Here is a 19,176-nt window from a genome sequence, read left to right on the forward strand (position 1 = left end):
TATACTATGACTTTTATAAATATTATACTATGACTTTTATAGATAATATACTATGACTTTTATAAATATTATACTATGACTTTTTTTATCTCTTCGACATACAATACTATGGCATTTAATTACTTTTTTGTAAAAAATGTCATAGCGTAGTATGTCGATAGAAATCATAGTATAGTAAATGTCATGAAGAATTCATAGCATAGTATATTAAAAAGTCAAGAGTATTTTTTTAAAAAATCATGAGAAGTCAGAGTATATTATGTTGAAATAGCATCGTAAGTCATTGTAAAGTATGTAAAAAACATAATTCATTGTATAGTGTGTCATCAATAAAGTCAGTTTTGAGAAAACAAATCCAGTTTTTCTTGATGGGAAACTGCATAACTTTAAGCTTAATAAATATAAGCTTTGTACTGCTGGATTGATTAAACAAGCTGTTTAAATCTCAAGAGTTGTCTGAATGACGAGAATAATAAATAATAGTAATAATTTATAAATTATAACATTATATTATCATAAAAACCTTTATTTTTTGTGCACTGTGTTTCAGACCGTGTGTATTTATTGATGACATGTGGCAGAGCAACAATAGGATGGAAGCATTTACAGAAACATCCACGTTGGCTTTATTAAGTCGTCGAAAATTGTTTTGACCAACTTTACTTGCAAGCCGTTTTAAACATGTGTATATCTGACAGTATGAGATGATGAACAGGTTCAGCTGCACAGAATTGTTTTGCTCTGGGCTGAAAATGATAAAGCTTCACAGTATAAAACAGCTGGTGAGGAAACACTGAACACATGAAATCAACAGTGACAGAGCATGTCGTAAAAACAAACTTAAGAAAACAAAGCAAATCAAGAAATTAACTGTGACAACTTTCGTCACGTGAAAAAATACTTCAAAGGATCATTTACATTGTCCTGTTTGTGCCCGTTTCCTGTATTTGTAGCACATTTCTTTATGCCACATGTCTCGAGGTTCAGAGAAGTGTTTCTTGATTTGCTTGTGCTTGATGTTTTTGGCGATTTATTTGGTTTTCTAAATGCTCCCAAAGTTTAGTCGTAGTGGTGAAGATCTTTCCCTCATTTGCTCGTGTTTTAAGTCGCAGTGTTTCAAAACACAGCTTGTATAAAATGTGACGTCAGTGCATTTACATCGTTACGTTTTTCATCAATTATGCAGTCAAATCCAGCAAATGACCTGCAAATGCAATGTTTTCTGACAAGTTTCTCACACATTCATTTCCTTAAGACAACCTCATTCTTAACATAAATACATATTAAAAACATCACATCTTCCATCTTAAGGCACTGGATTTTTTTTTAGGTCACAAATGCTCAAGTGCAAATAAATACGTCAGTGTACACGTGAACAAACCGCTATCAAACTGCGCCTCAACAACAGGCAGGAGGCAGCAGCTGATGAAACAGCAGAAGGAACCTGAACAGGAAGAATTAGGGATTCACCAAACCCACCAGAACTGTGACATTTTAACATGCCATATAGAGTTTACTCACCTTTTAAGAGTAATATAAATCTTTCTGAGGTTTTATCATCAATGTATCAGAAAACATAATAATTTCCGAAAATACAGCTTTGACATTTGTTTGTTGTTTCCCTCTTGAGGGTCGACTGCAGGCATCTCCCACCTTTTTGTTGGGTTTTTCTTCATGTTACTCTCTTTTGCTTTCACAATCTAGATTTCAGGTCCAGAGTTTTTTTGTTTTCAGTCAAAGCTGTTTTTTTTTTTAGTGGCCGATCAAAGAGGTCCAGTCAGGAAAGTTGTCGATCTCTCCGTTCTCGTTCAGCCGATGGTCTCCATGTGTCAGTGTCAGCTTGTAGCGTAGACGCACCCTCCGCTACAGGAAGAGGCCAAACATGTGAGATGTTTTTTATGACATACTATACTATGACTTTTTTATTACACCCTATATTATGACTTTTTATGGCAAACCATACTATGACCAGAGTGTAAAATTAGCAGGCAATCCGCCAGTGAAAAGTGAAAGTCACTCGCAGCTGCTATATAAAAGCAACGCCATTGGCTGTAGGACATTATTAGTTTTGATTGACAGTCAAAGTTCACAGAATTCAAACCAATAATTAATTAAAAGACGCACACACACACACACATACATACATACATATATGGGATTAAGAGAGCGAGAAAGAGAGATATGGTCGGAGCGGACAGGTATTGCGATCAGAGCAGAGAAGAAATTAACAGTAAATGTACGGCGTTGGTTTCATTTTGCCCATGAATAAACACTGCAGCACCTCAACACCCACGGAAAGTCCCGTGAATATCCTTTGTTTCTTTGGTGTTCCAGGCTAAATATACACAAGCTACCCAGCAGGTTCTAAAGTAATTAAACCAGCTCCACCGTTACAAGCTGCAACATTAAAGTGATGAACACAATAATGAATCAACAATAATTCTGAACTGGGCTTTTCTGCATAACAAGTACTTACTTTTGGTTATATTTCTTGCTTATATTTGTACTTGTGCTTGTACTAATGTAGTACTGCTACTTTTTAAGTAAAAGATCTGAGTACTTCCGCCACCACTGATGCTAAACAGTGAAGTCATCACTCGCATGTTGAGCTTTTAATGTAAATCAGCAGCGCTCCTCAAACTCACATTCTGAGGATTAGCCAACAGGAGGACCTGGGAGATGGCCGGCGGAGGCAGGAGAGGGTTGTATGAAGGTAAGTTTGTCCCCGAGGCAGGCTGAAGTTTCACCAATACCGTCTGCAGGACAAGTAATAAAATGACATTTAAATGGATATTCAACTCATTCATGGAAAACCGGTCGGCACAGCAAATCGTCGAATGATAAATGTGAATAAAATGTAAAAAAAAAAGAAAGCAAATTGAAGATTTTTCACAGTCTGGCCAATCTGAAGTGTCTCCAGTAACACGATGAAACTAACATAATCGGTATAAAGGAGCAGCGACCAATCAGCACTGGGCATCTGCTTGAAACAGAGACACTACGGGGGAAGATGTAGCAGCTGTTTATAACCGAACATGGCACTTACATGTGAAAGAAGAATTGCAGTTGTTTTTTTCATACCTTTGGAACAGCAGCTTGGAACAGGAAGTCTTTCACACAGAGGGCAGATGTGTTCACCGTGGAGATGACGACCACGGCGACACCTGGATGACCCGGCGGAGAGTCTTTGGCAAAATGGAGAGAGACGTGGACGCCGCCGTGATCGTACACGGTGATCGGCTCAAGATTTCCTATCGCACACAAGAAAAGAAACAGACATTTAGCACAGGTTATCCAGTGGGCGATAAACACGTAATAAAGGAACTATGAAACACAAAGTTCAGCCAGCTGTTTGGCCAAATGAACATACTGGATTTGATGGTTTCCATTGGAACAAAGATGTTTTTCAGGAGTTCTGGGGTAAATTTCCCAGGATATCCAGATATTTCACTGAGCTGGTTCTGCGACTTGGACGGTGATTCCGACTCTGTAGTAAATTGTTGATCGTGAGGGAGTGACCTGATAGAAGAAATATGGACAGTAGATAAAGGCGGAGAACAAAACTAAATGAAACATGAATTGAGATGATTATGAGTCATATATACTGATACAAGAAGGCAATTTTGTTTGTTTACTGCTTTGCAATTTAGTTTCGTTTGTCCAGCAACACACATCAGCAGGCGGATATTATTGGTGTGACTCCGTTATAGACTTTTCCTTCTAAATGTAATTTCTGATTTGGGCAGTCTACAATGGTTTCTTTCTTTCCTCCATCCTCACCAAATGCTAGTCCCGTTAGATGAAGCACTGCTCCCCCCACATCCACGGGCTCTCAACACCACACCTCTCCCTCCGTTCTGCTCAGCATTCTTCATCTGAACTTCTCCATTGAGCTGACAGAAGAAGACAAAACTGTGTTAAACACTCTTCCAAACAAAATCTTTAAAAAAAAGATTTATCTTTAAACTTTACATCCAAGCTTCACCTGTAGAAGTTCTTCATAATACGACGTTGTGGTCCCTGGAGTCTGTTTTGAGACCAGATGATCTAACTCTGTAGTCACAGGACAGAACATCATTACATTATGAGTCATCACTGTGAGAGTGAGAGAACAAGCTAGGGTACGAATGCAGGCCTACCTAATTCATTGAAGTCCTGTTCAGCCGCTGAATGGAAGGTACTTTCCAGAAGAGAGGAAAACATGGGCGAAGAGGAGTCAAAGGATGCTGGTGAATCAGCTTTTCTGTGTGTGCGCGGAGAGTCCAGCGCTGACAGGTCGATGAGGTGGTAGCTTTTAATCTCTCTGGGACTCTTCGGAGCTGGAGGAACAAGACGAGACAGACTCAAAGATGAGCAAACACACAAACAAGCTGTTGTCCACAGGGACTACTAAGAAAGAACAGAACAGCGGACAAAATGAGGCCTACCGTTACTTTTACCCTCCACTTCTTCCTCACTTCTACTTCTTTCTCGTCCGCCGTTACACTCTCTCTTTCCCACCCGGTCTTTGTAGCTGTTCACTACTAGCGTTAGCTCGTCGTTAGCCGCCAGGATCTGCGCCAGAGCTGCGTCGTCGTCCATCGTGTCGCTGGCCAGGCGGAACAAGCTGGGCCTCAGTCCATCACAGCGCTCGTACAAGGCCTGCAGCCGGGGAGGGAGGGGAGGGGGGGGGGGATATGAACCAGGCTGCACTATCTTTCTATTTAGCAATGATGATCTCTTCATACAAGGGACAGACCAGCGTGAACCAGTTGTACTAGAAGAGAAGCAACATGTTGCACTGAACCAAATTCACACAGATGATTATGTGAATAACTAATTATAGTGATGAAAACTACTGGAACATTTCTGTGGGACCTTCATCGGGATTGGCCTTTACCTTCACGTCATCATTCGGCTGTAACGAGGTTCCAGCGATCGTGTGCTCGTCCAGCAGCTCTCTGAGATGCTCGGTGCTGCTCTCCACCTCCTTCAGAGTCGATTCACGCTTTGACAATTTCTCTGCCTTCTCCTGCTCCTGAAACACACACACACACACACACACACATAAACAAATCAATGTCAAACTCATACAATTATTACAGCTGCATGCATGCAAACATGGCCACCAGCACCGCTCACCTCTTTCATGGTGCTTTTAATGAGTCTGTTGGCTGTTTCCAGGTCTTCAAGACGGGCGCTTTTCAGTAATCTGGCTAACAGCTGATGATACAGAAACATCCTGTTTTTAGCAGGATGAAAGTTTACGTTACATTTGCGAATATTAAACACAAACACTCACTGTGGCCTTGTCCTCCTGGTCAAACACAGAGTCTGTGGTTCTTTGTGTTGGAGGCGCCATTATAACTGTGTCTGGTAGTTTGGGATCTTTCTTCACAATACCTTAAATAACAAAAAGAAGGGCAAGATGGATTTATTCGAGGGGGAAGGACATAACACAAAGCAACACATTACAATATAGATCACTCTTTTATGTGCCTCTAAACTCGTAATATATCATGTGAATAATTGAGGTGTTGTTGGTGAGGTTAGTCTCAAGAGTTTAGGTGTATCTGTTGCATCCAGACCTTGTTTCTTGAGCATGTTGTAAGCTTCCTGAATCTTGGGTTCGTCCTTTAGCCAAAGAGTCCAGCCGTAGAGGACCTCCGTCACTCTGTCTTTCACTTTCTGTGGAGTCCACGCGCCAAAGTACTGCTCAGAAAAGATCAACCAGGTCAGTCACGTCTTTAACTCTTTACACTTCTATTCATGTTGATCTGTATTTTTCTATTTGATTCAGCAGTGGATATATATTTTTGTAGCGTAGTAGATGATTTGTTAATGTACCACTAAGTTTTCAACTGAAAGAGCTCAGTATGGTTTTGTTTACACAAAGAGCTTATTGACTTTAATTTGTTTATTTGTATGAATTTGACTGATGAAGGTCTGAGAGCCAACATGTTGTTAATAAATTGAACTGATTGATACTTTTTGAAAGGATTTTTTGGTTCTTTCGACTATCATTTTGATTAAAATTGGTGTTTAGACCTCTAGATCTGCATTTATGGTTCCTGTGTTTCTTAAAACTGAAAAATGGTTCTTGAAATGGTTTTATCCCAGAGCTCATCTGGATTATACTTTCATTCTCAGACTTTTTTATTTGTCCTTTTATATTACATGAATCTATTTCGCTATTTGTTGATTTTTACTTTGCCGTCTTGAGAGAAGCACTTTGTTACTTGTGACCAGTAAAGTCAGATTTCAAAAGTCAAAAGTGTGTCGTCATTGCCTTTTCCCCAAATAGCTCAGAGCAGACCAGTCACATTACCCTTGATTATATAATGAATGAGTAATTAATGAAATGGTATTGGTACATGCACGCATAAGGAGCTAAGGACACCTGTCTCTCTATTATTACCTTTGGCGTTAAGAGTTTGATGAGCTCATTGAGAAAGCGAAACTTGGCGGCCTCGCTGTGGAACCTCTTCCCGCAGTTGTTCATACATGCCTCGAGAACCTGGAAAGCACCAAGTCAGAATAAATCATGATCAACGGAAGCTTTCTCCACATGTGAAAATGAAAGAAACAAAAGCCTCTTGGTTTTACGCAACACAAAGATGAAAGAGAGAACGGATTTGTCACAGCGTGTTTCATGGTTAACCACCTTAAAAGAGAACATGACATGAGGCTCATGAAGCTTCCCTAAGTTACATTATATGACAAACCGTGCGCTGTCACAGCAGATTCAAAATGCCAATTAAAACCCTCATGTCTCTCGGGCCATGTGATGAAATTTAGTCACAGATATTCTTCACAGGCCCGCCCCTCTACCAGGGTCGGAACAAAGACATTTATTTTTCAATGAATGGTCGGTACCTTTAAAAGATGCTGTGACAAATACCGTGCATAACCCATAATAAGTTGCATTAAATAAAAACAGATGTGTATATGTGAAGTTGCTTGTTGCTTCTGGGAACTTCTCAGACGAATACACTGGATATTTAACAACAGATAAAACTGCGTCACGTGTATCATCTGTGTACTACATGTAGAGATGAAGAATGTGATGACTTACAGTGAGAGCCTGCAGAGCCTCTTTCTCCTGTGGAGACTGGATTTTATGGGCGAGAAGACGAACGGCTACCTGTGGCCTGAGAGCAGAAAACAAGTCACATTTAAAATGCCCGAGTAGACCGTGAGCATCATGTTTTACCGACATTTAAATAAGTACTATTCACATAGCAATGCTTGATTAAAGCTAAAAGGAACGGATGAAAACCTAAAAAACGTTTTCATCCATGCTTGCTTTTAATTTACGTTACATGAAGACATTATAACACATTGATATTGAAACTAAGAAAAGGGTCAAAAGGGCAGAAAGGTGCTGCAGACGTCCTCCTCTCTCTTGCATGATGGTGCAACTGAGCGGCTGTTTCTGCAACATGGATGTGAAGCAACTCTTTCTCAAACGCCGCAAATACAATAAAGTGACTTCTCGAAGCAAACAGCCTCCCCCGAAAACTTCAGCTCAGAGGATGATCCGAGGATCTACTTGGCGATGTGTGCGAACACCTTAAAAAGAAGGAAACAACTTTGATGAGGTGCGCAGACTGTGTTCAGTTTACCCATCAGTCTCCTGGTCAACGAGCTGGTAGAAGCCCTGGATGCAGTCCCATCTGTCCTCCTGGTTGTTTGGGTCTGTGGCCTGGTCTGGAACACCAGAGAAACAGATTGAACGTACACAAACATATTTTCATGATGTGCATGAATTGGATCAAATATATGCAAACAATTACACAATTTAATGAGGAAGTGAAAATGAAAGATGGACAGATTTACACCGAAAACAGGGAATCAATACCTGTGTTATGCCAAGTATAGTACGTAGTTCTACTAAAGTTATTTTACTTTTACTACTATTTCAAGATCCTACAACTTAACTTGTTGCCTTTCATTAGACTTTTCTCCCCTTCATTTATCTGTTGAATGGAGTTTTTATTTACTTTGAAGATTCAGATGTCGCATTGCTCATGATAAATAGTACTTATATCTCTAATCGTGAGCCACATTGTAAACAACAAAATATCTAAAAAGCTAAAGAAAGACAAAGAGGATGTCAAACTTTAATCTGAAGGAAATTTAAGAGCAGTCCTTTTCATATCTAGGTACATTTTACTGGGTTTAAATGCTGGTCTTTAACTTGTCAGTGTGTATTCCTCCATGGTAGTTTTGCTACTTTTACTCAAAATAAAACTTCATTCAGCAATTGAAGAATGTATACGAATGTTCTGCCACGATGCGCGTGCACATGAGCGCAAACACAACACAGCGCTCCAGCGCTGGCTATAGGCGCGCGCATGGTCTAACCAACTTCCTGTTCCAACTGATACTTTCTGCACCAATACGAAACTTATTCCTATAAAGTTAAAATAAAACGACACATTGTAGAACTCAACTGAAAATCTAAGCAGTTATTACTGTAATAAAGTCAAACTCACGGCACGAGCCGACCGTTGCTGTGACGTTAGCAAACAACAAAATTAGTTCAGATGTGAGGAGATTAATTTAGCTAAACAAAACGCTTCTATATATTTCCCCGTTTACTTACTGAGCCATGACTCAAACGTTGCCTGGCTGTCCGCGGTCGCCATTGCCGTCCTTTCTCCTGCAGCTCCAGAGAGGTTTAGTAGCCGAGCGGTGCGCGTCTTCTGTGGGGGAAGCGGAGGTGTCAAACTGACATGTGACACTCACGCCCAGTCACCCTCCTGACACACCAGCCAAACTATCACACCCCTCTCCTCAGCAGCGCTACATAGCACTGCACATTTACTCAAGTGTTACACTTACGTGCAATTCTGAGGCAGTTGTACTTGAATAATTAAATGTTCCGCTACTTCTACTTGCCTACATTTCAGATGCAAATATTGCCCTTTTTACTCATATTACCGACTACCAGTGCTAAATAACGAAGTACATGAAACGTTACTCAAGTAATTCTTTTAGATACAGAGCTCATGCCGAGATCATAAAATATGAATTGTTATAGCGAGTTATTCTATTAGACTATGCAAAAGAAATTGGAATTCCTCAACCAGCAACTATAAAATATGTTCATACGTGTTAATAAACCAGTAGGAATATTGAAATACTATATAACAGTATATCTCTTACTGACACTTATATATTGCACGTATAAAAGTGGTTAAGTCCTTTACCTAAGTACAAGTAGTAATATATTAAAGTACCCATATAATGATATACTGTATATGTGTGCATGTGTCCCGTGTTGTGTACTGTCCCGTGTTCTGTTCCATTACAAGGGAACCAAAGCAAATGTACTTATCAAACTAACCTCTGTGAGTTTTGCATATATTATATATTTTAGCACTGCATTCTTAATACTTCTGCATGTGCACGTGTTTAGCATTTCACGGCTACGAGTACCTGGTTGAGGTGGAGCTAGTTTTAAGTAGTTTGTAGGCTGTTGGGTAGTTTAATTTTGCCTGTGAAATCTTTAACAGTGAATAAAGTACCAACTATAGCTGTCAAACAAGTGTGGTGGAGTAAAAACTACAATATTTGTGACTGAATTGTATTGACGTAGAGGTACAAAGCAGCAAAAAGGGGCCATTTAAGTATACGTACATCAAAACTGTACTTCAGTTACTTAATTGTCAATAAAAAAATACAACAGTAATGATCAGTATTAAATTCTACACAAATCCATTACAGTGAATTTCTTCTCCCAACCTCCACATTACTCGAATTTGACATCTAAAAAAAAAAAAAAAAAAAACTATAAGAGCTATTACTTAATTTATGACAGCTGCTTTTAGTGTCCCACTATTGGCATGACGGAGGAAAGCTAAAATGTTTGGTATTGATGACTTCTTGGAAAGGCTTTTCTTGTGAATGTACTATACATCCGTCTGTTATAGTTTAAAAAAAAAATAAATAAAACGATTTGCAGGAGAAAGCACAAGAAAATTTGCATAAAAGTACAGCGGGTACTTCCCGTCCTCGGCTGCCTGGTCCTGTAAAATCTCACAGAGATGAATAAAACACACAGACCACGTGAGAACAATCAGTTTTCATCCCTTTTATAAAACATTTATAATAATTCAAGTATTATTCAAATTAACTCAGTGGAGTGCAGCAGGTTTTAAATGTGTCCCAGTTAGCTTTGGCTGAATCAGAAGGTGGTTTCACGTAACTCTCCACATACTGTCTTCAACAGCAGCTCGTCTTCATCAGGTATCCGTTAGGTTTGACTCGTCTCTGAAAGCAGCGAGAGTTTCTGGAATCGATGGCTGATCTCTGCGGGCCCCAAAGACACCATCATCTCGGCCACACTGGGCCCCTGCTGCAGGTTCAGGAGAGAACAGATGATCGGAGGTCAGTGAAGTAACGCAATCAAACCGCACAGTCAGCAAACAGGCCGTAACCTCTGTGAGAAGCAATCAGAATCAACTTCCTCTTTCCACATTCTGTCTGCAGCAGGGTTACTGTGGTGAGTGAGTCACAGCAGGGGTTCTGAGGCTTTAGTCATTACTATCATTTTTAAAACATGCTATTTTTGAGTTTAGCTTAGTGATGCCATGGACAGAAATTAAAAAAGGGGACTTGTGCAATTGAAACAGTCAGCAAAAATTGTGTCATTTTTGATGAATACAGCTAAAGCTGGTTGGATGCATTGCAGAGGTGGAGTTTGAAAAATGCAGTTGCAGAAATGAAAATAGCAAGTGAGCTGTAAAAAAATAATTAAAAAGGATGTTATCAGTTCCTCTGAGAGTCAAAATGATCTTAAAATATTACAATGCAGGTGCTGTTACTGAGGCAGACAGAACAATACCGATGGCAATAAAAGGCTCAGAAAAACTGTTCATCTTTGATTTGTTAACCGAGAGAGCAGCCGGCAGAATGAAGCTGGATTCGTTCTGTTGATGCTGGAAAAGTATGATCACAAGCTATAATTTAGATCATTTTATGGAGATATTGTGAGGACTGGACATAACTGCAAACTCTTGTGATTAATATTGGGACTGGAACGAAACACAGTGAGGGTAGAGCACCAAACAAGACACAATCCCCTGTGTCGGCACAGAATCAGCACCGCCTTAAAGGCTCGTCGAGTCTGATCAGTTTGAAATAAAATCTCCATGCAGCAGAACCAAAAATATTGCATTTTTCACTCCACACATTGTTCTTAATTGTCACAACCTGGAGCCTACATTACCCACAGTGCAACTTAACCATAGACAATGACCCACAATGCTGAAGGGTTGATGCATTTTTGTTTATGGCGTACTGGTTACCTCAATGGGATTTTTGATGCATAAATGCACGTGCCAGAAGTAAAAAGCCAACTTTAGGCTGTGAAGAAACTACACCACGGTGGCAGGACTTCAAGTCACCACCACTAAGCTGTAGTGTTTGTGTCACTATCAGTCTTAAAAATTAACATGTTGCGTTCAGGTACCTGCAGACCACTGAGAGCCAGACGTAACAGCTTCATCACTTCTCTGTATTTGGTGGCTTTAATCTGCTTAGCCAGAGTCTTCAGATCTTTATTGAGGCGATCCACTGCCAGCTCCTCACCTCGCTCAGCTATTAATCTGCAATGCACACACACACACACATGTTTATAATCCTGTAAGGTAAAGTGAAACATGCAGTTGGAGAGATTTAACTAATACGACATACTTGAGCACTAATGAAGCAATGTGCTGGGCCTCTGTGGTGAGCGCTGCCACCTGCTGGCTGGAGACGGAAGGACGAACCCACAGGTAAGAGTAAGCAGGACTCACAAGCTCCTTAAGGGAGGATATGTGACCCTGTAGAGAGGGGAAGAGACCAGTTTCATTATTACTGTGAGAGACACGGCAGCAGTATTGAGACATAAGAGTAGAAGCCACGTCAGATAGTTAACAACTTTAAGCATCTAACATTTAGCATGTTAAAAATGTAATATGAACACATGGTAACATGGTTTGAATACATATTTGTGAGTATGCTGTTGTGGTTACCTTACGAAGATGCAGCACCCGCCTGATATAGTCCTCATGTAGTACTTCCTCATCCTGGATCTGTGCTGTACAGGCCTGCTGGATCTGTCCCTGCAGATCTCTTATCAACAGAAGACACTGCTCCTCATCTTCAATACGGCGCTTCAGGTGAATTCTGCCCCAATCAGAGAGTTTACTGATAAATGAACAATTACCTTTATAGGGGAGACAATAACAACCACGCTAGCATCTAGCGGACATTGAAAGAAAAAATGAAACATTTTAGGAAATGTGCTTATTTGCAGAGGAAGATGACTCATAACTGTCTGGTAAATATAAAGCCACGGCCAGCAGCCGCTTAGCTTAGCTTGGCTTAGCATGAAGACTCAAAACAGGAGGAAACAGCTAGCCTGGGTCTCTTATAAACCAAAGTTTAAAAACGTCAGTTTGTGGTTTTTTGGGGGGTGATGTGGAGGAGCATTTCGTGCAGCAACTTCCTGAACTCGTCTCTGTTGGTTGCCTGATGACCTCACAGAGATAACAAGACTCCAGGAAGTCACTTAGTTCACATAAGACGATAATAACATGATAACACAAAACACCTTGTTTTTACACTTTGATTTCCAGACGGGGGGGGGGGGGGGGGGGGGCTCCGGTTTATTTATTTATTTAAACCAGTTACAGTCATCTTGGGCGGTGCTGTACTTTGATGAGCAACAGGCATCTCTATTTCCACAGAGCAACACTGCTGTCCTTCTGTTATTATGATAAACATGACAATACAGTACAAAGAGCTCTGACTTACCTGTTGAACTCTGGTAGTCTTTCCAGGTCTAACAGAGCAGAATGTGTTGTGATCTTTGAAGGGTTAAACTCAGAGATCAGTTCATCTAACCTCCGTCCAATTCGATTGGCTGTAAAGCAACACAAGTAATTTCGGAGCATGTAATCTTTGTATTAAGGCAGATCTCTGTTTCTAGACGTAATTGTAAATGCTAAATATGTGTGCTGTTCATTCCCTCTCCTCCGTCACTCACTGTTGAATCCAGACCCACAGTTGGTGGTGATGTCCAGCAGGGCCTCGGGCAGGACTCCGTCTCTCTGGAAGCTCTGAATGAAAATATCCCCCTGCCTCTTGGACAGTTTAGTGCCGTCTTTGTTCATCAGGAGCGGCAGATGTCCGAAGGTGGGCGGCTGCCATCCAAGAGCCCGGTACATGAGGAGGTGTTTGGAGGTGGAGATGAGCCACTCAGACCCCCGTAGCACGTGGCTGATCCTCATGTAATGATCATCTACTATGTTAGCAAGGTGGTAGGTGGGGAAACCATCTGCTTTCATCACTACAGGGTCGCCCTCCACCTAAAAACAACAACAAAAGTAATAATGCATAAAAACAGCAGAGAGAAAGGGAGAATTGATGGACCTCACAACCTTAATAGATGAGTGACTCTATCAGACATAATTTAGTATGAACCCCACTGAAACACTACAAATCTGACCTGGGCCACCTCGTGATGATTACGTCCAAAGATCAGATCCTGAAAAGGCTCGACACCTGCATCCAGACGAAACCTGATCACATGTGGCACTCCCTGAGCCAGTTTCTCCTGGACCTGCCCGGCCCGGAGGTGACGACACCTGTTATCATACCTGTGGGGGGAGAGAGAGAGAAAGAGAGAGCGCGACACAGCCGCTGCTTTAAATCTGACGAAAACGTCCTGAAGTACGGCTGTATGTTATCTTCAACCCTGGGAGAGGATGATGAGGTGAAACTGTAAATAGCGTGTGCGTTCGTGTTGCAGCCACCTCGGCGTCTGTCCCGTCCTTAAGGCCTCTTTTTTTAGCAAGTCGAGTCTCTGAGAGCTGCAGAAACAGCAGTAGGCGTGATCGCTCCCGACAAGCTGCTGGGCAGTCTGACTGTAGAGGTCCAGTCTCTGAGACTGCAGGTATGGACCGACCAACCCACCTCGACGAGGACCCTCATCTGGAGGTACACCTGGAGGTGAGAGGGAGCTTAGGTAAAATCCCAAGAATGACCGTAAACAGGGACATTTTATTAAGATATTATTCAGTACTAAATGTACTGATCAGATTGATCCAATAACCGTGATGGATCACATGACTTCAGACCCTACCGGCCCACTCCAGCATGTCCTCGATGGACTCTGCAGCACCAGGTACCAGCCTGCTCTGATCCGTGTCCTCCAGGCGCAGGATGAACGAGCCGCCATACTTCTTGGCAAAGATGTAATTGTAGAGAGCGGTTCTGAGGCCTCCGAGGTGTAAGAAACCTGCAGCACAGAATAATGTATAGTTACAACATCAGAATAATGACAAAAATATCCAAAGAGACTGTTTTTCAGATGCAGAACAATATTAATAAAGAGAAAAAGTTAACTAGGGCTGCAGCGAGTAGCTTGAATCCTGTGCAGCTTTTCTTCTTTATTCTGTTTAAACCCGGTATTTCTGCACAGTTGGTACTAATATCATGAGTAGTATTCATTTGAACAATTAGATTCCCGTGATGGCTGTGTAGGATTGTTTCTGACTCCTGTTACCCAAAAATTCATATTAACTCCAGAGAATTGTGTGGTCCAAAAGCTAAAATATGTTGAAGGTGAGCATTCATTAACTTCCAGCCCTCTCTCGCTGGGACGAGCTGATTTGTTGATCTTTGATGGGGAATGTGTGGTGTGGTAAAAAGATAAAAATTGACCCAGTTGCTAGCTATCCCTCTGGATGACCTTACAAGACAGTTTGACAGTATTCAGGTTGAGGACCTTACCTGTCGGACTGGGTGCAAACCTGACCCTCACTTCACCCTGAACCGTTGAGCAGCGTCTTGTAGCCTTCAGCTGGAGTTTAACCGGCCTGTTTCTCACCGCTGACAGGCACCAAACACATCTCAACTGCATCATATTACAGTTTTACATTCGCTAAGCTAGCTTCCAGCTTCGTAAATGTTGACGACAATTACTGAAACTGCATTTCAACGACAGCAAAACAAAAACACGAGACCTTATAATACCAAAAAGTTGTCCCTCACATGTGTACAGTCTGTGGTTCGTAGGTTTGGAGGCGTTTGTTTGGGTCAAACACGATTTGAGGCTTTTTTCTTCTTCGTCGAAACAGGACCGGAAGACGAGTTGAGCGTCCTGAAGGAGCCTACTGCCACCCAGCGGAGGAATACATAATTTCTCCTTCTTTATTATCAAATCCACAACAATTACAAAGAAGCGGTCGTTGGCAATGGAAATATTGGATTTCAGGCTCCCTCCAACAACACTCTGTATATGTATATATATATATATATATATATATATATATAGGTATATATATGTTTTTTTTGTTTTTTTTTAAATAACACAAGCGAAAGTAAAATAAGAACCTCAGCCCAAGTTTAAAAAATTGGGCTAAAAATAAAATAGGCCTACTTGTACTTTAATCAAGTATCAACATTTTCCACTGTATTTCAGAGGGAAATATTGTACTTTAACTCCACTAAATCTGTCTGACGATTATAGTTACTTTTCACATTGAAATGTTATGATGCAGTACTATAATACTAATTAGTAATAGTACACACATCTAAAACTGGCTCCATGTTAACAAGCTACAACATAAAAAATGCTCTAACATGTATTCATTAGTGATAAAGCAAACTAATATACTGTAATATTCTATAATAGGTACTCGTACTTTTAGTACTTTGACACACTGAAGACACTTCACGCTTTTTTCCCTTTAACTCACGAGATGCAAGTATCATGTTTTATTCTTAATGTGAATATAATTCATTTAATCTTATTTCCATATATAAAATGTGTATATACTCTTTGTTGACATCTTATTTTGAAAACCGGATGCTGTCTCACGTCGATCATTCCGCTAACTTGGCAAAGTCCTACACACAACCCGCCTCTCTTATTTTGTAAAAAGACTGAACCAATAGCAACCGCGAGTATTGTTGACTGACACTTCATAGAGCCAATGAAATGGCCAATAGCCAATCACAGCAGAGTAGGGCGGGACTAGGCGCAAAGCGCGCTACATGCTGTTTCCTGGCTGAGCCAGTGCTGAAACAGTTAAAGTGGGGTGTTTTTAGACTTTGCAGAGTGAATGATGGCGAAACGTACTAAAAAAACTATGCCCACGTTTCAAGAAAAGCGTGTAAAATGTATTGAGCGTGAAAGCGACGAGTCATTGGACAAAATATCTGACGAAGAGAGCCACGTGTCGTCTATTGACTCCGAGGCAGATGCACCGTTTCTGCAGGGAGGAGACAAGTTAGTATTCTTTTATATTATGTAATATATATCTGTACATTTTGACATATATAAGCTTTTGTCTGAATTATGAATTATTCTTGTGTGCATGGGCGGATTATGAGACTGCTTTGGATCAATACACCAAGACTTTGAAGTTGTTAAGCAGCTTTTTGTTGTTGTTTGTAGTCGTTACGCATCTCTGTGTTGTTTGTGTCTTTGTAGTTGTTTTGGTCTTTTGGTAGATTTTTTTTTTCTTTCATCAATGAAATGCAAAACAACCCTTATTGTTGTGGTTTGGCATTTATTTGTGATAGTTTTATGTTTTTTTTGCGCTGATGTTTAGTGTCCCTCTGGTTGGTTTCCCTTCGAGTGACATTTTATAGGTGAAGACCAGGAGGCCCCGACACTTTGGGCCCCTGTGCCCAGTATGCCTGTTCATTAATCCTTGTTTCTCGTGCGTTTCCCCAGTGGCGACCTGTTGGAGGGAGGGAGATGGAATGACGCTGACGATCCGGACATAACACCACCACAGCCCACCTTCAGACCCACCCGTACACCAGGCCCCCAGCTCCGACGCAGAGCTACCTACACAGCCCTGCGGCTTTTCCAGCTTTTTTTTCCTAACTCCACTTTACAGACAATCGTCCAAAACACCAATGACCATGGCTCGACTCACTCAACAGCCTCCGACCCGTGGATTGATCTGACATTGCAGGACATGTTTTCATTCATGTCCTTAGTCGTCTACATGGGGTTAGTGAAATGCTCTGCGTTAACTGATTACTGGCGAGGGGGGGAACTGTACGGCTTGCCGTTCCCGAGACGGGTAATGACCTGCACGAGGTTCCTCAGGATCTGCCGGGCCCTTCGCCTCAGTAGCCCGGCGGCGGATGCTGCAAATGAGCAAAAGAGGGGCACAGTAGCCTTCGATCCTCTCTGCAAAATAAAGCCACTCTACCTGGAGATGAGGGACGCCTGCATCAGGAACTATCACCCTAGCCAGCAAATTGCCATTGAGGAGCAAATAGTTGCCTCCAAAGCCCACTTTGGGCCCAAGCAATATATTAAAAAGAAGCCTTTCCGCTGGGGATTTAAACTCTTTGTTCTGGCAGACATCAGGAGCCGGTTTACGTGGGACTTTTTCATCTACCAGGGAAAGTTCCAGGGAAACGGCGGCCAGGGTCTCCGCTATGATTCGGTGATGGAGCTGATCGACACGAGGTTGCTGGGCACCGGCTACAAGCTCTTCGTCGATAATTTTTACACAAGTCCCACCCTTTTCCGCGACCTCCTTCAGAGGGGGATCTGGGCGTGCGGAACCATCCACACGAACATAGTCGGTTTCCCGAAAATGAAAAACAGTCTGGACTCCAAATCTCCCCGCGGCAGTATACGCTGGATCAGGAGGGACTCTCTGCTCTTCATCCAGTGGAGAGACGCGAGGAACGTCTTCATGTGTTCAACAATCCACACGGCCCATGCGGAGGACACAGTGCAAAGGAGGATCAAATGTGAAGATGGGCACTGGCTGTTGAAGGACGTCTCCGTTCCACCAGCGGAGAAGGACGTCTCCGTTCCACCAGCGGAGAAGGACGTCTCCGTTCCACCAGCGGAGAAGGACGTCTCCGTTCCACCAGCGGAGAAGGACGTCTCCGTTCCACCAGCGGAGAAGGACGTCTCCGTTCCACCAGCGGTGAAGGACGTCTCCGTTCCACCAGCGGAGAAGGACGTCTCCGTTCCACCAGCGGTGAAGGACGTCTCCGTTCCACCAGCGGTGAAGGAGTACAGACTGTATGTACTATTTTTTTATTTATTAAAATTAAAATTTAACGGTTTGGTACATTTTTCTTAATGTTTTTTTTTCCTGTCCATCCAGGTGCGTGGGTGGAGCCTCTAACGCCCAGCCAGGGCCGTACAAAGTCCCCCACAGGACCCAGAAGTGGTATACGATGTTCTTCTATCAATTCATGGACATTGCAATCGTGAACGCCTTCCTCCTCCACAAAGACATCGCAAAGAGTAGAGGAGAGACACCTCTGCATCAGAAGGCGTTCAGAGAGAACCTCGTAGAGGAGCTGGCGGCGGCGGCGTCTCCCTCCACAGCCAGACGCGCACCTCCTCTTCCTCCTCCTCATCCTCCACCAAGCGGATCACACCACAGGCCCGTGCACATCACGGGGCACAGCACCAGTGGTCGGCTGAAGTGCAGAAATTGCCATGCGAAGACGCCGGTGAAGTGCTCCTCCTGTGATGTGCCTTTGTGCTTTCTTCCCAGTCGTGATTGCTATAATGAGTGGCATGTTGCCCAAGGACTGTAAACGGTGTGTGTGTGTGTGTGTGTGTGTGTGTGCGCGTACGTACTGTTCTGTATGTAAAAACCTTTTTATACACTGATTTCCCAATATAGTATTTGTTTTGACTCTTTTATGTCCACAACGTTTAGTCACAAGAAGGGGAAATAGGCTGATAATACTGATAATAAATGTGGATACGGGATCACTTTACATTAGGAAAACGCCTGTACATACCCTTAGAAAAAACGTTTTCAAATATAAATTTTCTGTGGGATAGAGCGCTGCAAGAATGAGTCCTAAAACCTATAAATGACTCAGCATTTTTTGCACTCGTCTGAGAGTCAATGGGTTTTTTGGTTGGATGCCTGAAATTAGGTGTGTGGTTAACACAAGCTAATTTAATATCCCTTTTAGTGAATTCTGAAGCTTTAACGAGCAGTGTGGAGTAGGTGACGTTTGGCAGTGAGTAGTAGGACGAAGAGGAAACCCAATGGAGCAGAAAGACATGCTGGAGCAGTAACCGAAGGGCAAAACTGGAGACAAATTGACACGACACAGACTTACTCACGGGAAGTCAAAAAAACAAAATGATTTAAACTAACAGGTGGTGGGAGACACCAGTTTAAGTAG

The 19,176-nt window shown here is 42.1% G+C and overlaps 3 protein-coding genes across 3 annotated transcripts; 1 reads left to right on the forward strand and 2 right to left on the reverse strand.

Moving 5' to 3' along the window:
- Positions 1–602: 602 nt before the first annotated feature.
- Positions 603–8,741, reverse strand: LOC142949761 (ADP-ribosylation factor-binding protein GGA2-like). The gene is made up of 16 exons (XM_076091587.1): positions 8,588–8,741; positions 7,605–7,689; positions 7,055–7,130; positions 6,398–6,496; positions 5,568–5,691; positions 5,282–5,382; positions 5,122–5,202; positions 4,880–5,017; positions 4,428–4,641; positions 4,140–4,319; positions 3,986–4,053; positions 3,781–3,893; positions 3,371–3,519; positions 3,082–3,251; positions 2,646–2,756; positions 603–1,863 (listed from the first exon to the last, which is right to left on the reverse strand). Exons 1-16 carry the CDS (start codon positions 8,628–8,630, stop codon positions 1,753–1,755), a joined length of 1,863 nt encoding a protein of 620 aa, XP_075947702.1. The 5' UTR covers positions 8,631–8,741; the 3' UTR covers positions 603–1,752.
- A 1,322-nt stretch (positions 8,742–10,063) lies between these two features.
- Positions 10,064–15,090, reverse strand: ears2 (glutamyl-tRNA synthetase 2, mitochondrial). The gene is made up of 10 exons (XM_076091588.1): positions 14,770–15,090; positions 14,120–14,275; positions 13,791–13,980; positions 13,484–13,634; positions 13,022–13,343; positions 12,790–12,898; positions 12,006–12,159; positions 11,683–11,813; positions 11,459–11,594; positions 10,064–10,342 (listed from the first exon to the last, which is right to left on the reverse strand). The coding sequence occupies exons 1-10, from the start codon at positions 14,900–14,902 to the stop codon at positions 10,241–10,243; spliced, it is 1,584 nt and encodes a 527-aa protein (XP_075947703.1). The 5' UTR covers positions 14,903–15,090; the 3' UTR covers positions 10,064–10,240.
- Positions 15,091–16,066: 976 nt separating this feature from the next.
- Positions 16,067–18,656, forward strand: LOC142950046 (uncharacterized). The gene is made up of 3 exons (XM_076091953.1): positions 16,067–16,270; positions 16,721–18,043; positions 18,129–18,656. Exons 1-3 carry the CDS (start codon positions 16,104–16,106, stop codon positions 18,568–18,570), a joined length of 1,932 nt encoding a protein of 643 aa, XP_075948068.1. The 5' UTR covers positions 16,067–16,103; the 3' UTR covers positions 18,571–18,656.
- Positions 18,657–19,176: the final 520 nt, after the last annotated feature.

Source organism: Anarhichas minor, unplaced genomic scaffold (genome assembly GCF_050575085.1).
Source record: "Anarhichas minor isolate MPS153535 unplaced genomic scaffold, ASM5057508v1 ptg000014l, whole genome shotgun sequence".
NCBI classification, from domain to species: domain Eukaryota; kingdom Metazoa; phylum Chordata; class Actinopteri; order Perciformes; family Anarhichadidae; genus Anarhichas; species Anarhichas minor.

What these genes read in the sequence shown, in the direction of transcription:
- LOC142949761 (XM_076091587.1), bottom strand. Translation starts at nt 8,630, where the DNA reads ATGGCGACCGCGGACAGCCAGGCAACGTTTGAGTCATGGCTCA. An exon ending in TTAAAAGCACCATGAAAGAG is followed by an intron (nt 5,018 to 5,121) that starts GTGAGCGGTGCT and finishes TGTGTGTTTCAG; the next exon opens with GAGCAGGAGAAGGCAGAGAA. An exon ending in TCCAAGCTGCTGTTCCAAAG is followed by an intron (nt 2,757 to 3,081) that starts GTATGAAAAAAA and finishes CTTGTCCTGCAG; the next exon opens with ACGGTATTGGTGAAACTTCA.
- ears2 (XM_076091588.1), bottom strand. Translation starts at nt 14,902, where the DNA reads ATGATGCAGTTGAGATGTGTTTGGTGCCTGTCAGCGGTGAGAAACAGG. An exon ending in GTTTGCACCCAGTCCGACAG is followed by an intron (nt 14,276 to 14,769) that starts GTAAGGTCCTCA and finishes TCTGTGCTGCAG; the next exon opens with GTTTCTTACACCTCGGAGGC. An exon ending in ATTGCTTCATTAGTGCTCAA is followed by an intron (nt 11,595 to 11,682) that starts GTATGTCGTATT and finishes TGTGCATTGCAG; the next exon opens with ATTAATAGCTGAGCGAGGTG.
- LOC142950046 (XM_076091953.1), top strand. Translation starts at nt 16,104, where the DNA reads ATGATGGCGAAACGTACTAAAAAAACTATGCCCACGTTTCAAGAAAAG. An exon ending in TTTCTGCAGGGAGGAGACAA is followed by an intron (nt 16,271 to 16,720) that starts GTTAGTATTCTT and finishes GCGTTTCCCCAG; the next exon opens with TGGCGACCTGTTGGAGGGAG. An exon ending in GCGGTGAAGGAGTACAGACT is followed by an intron (nt 18,044 to 18,128) that starts GTATGTACTATT and finishes CTGTCCATCCAG; the next exon opens with GTGCGTGGGTGGAGCCTCTA.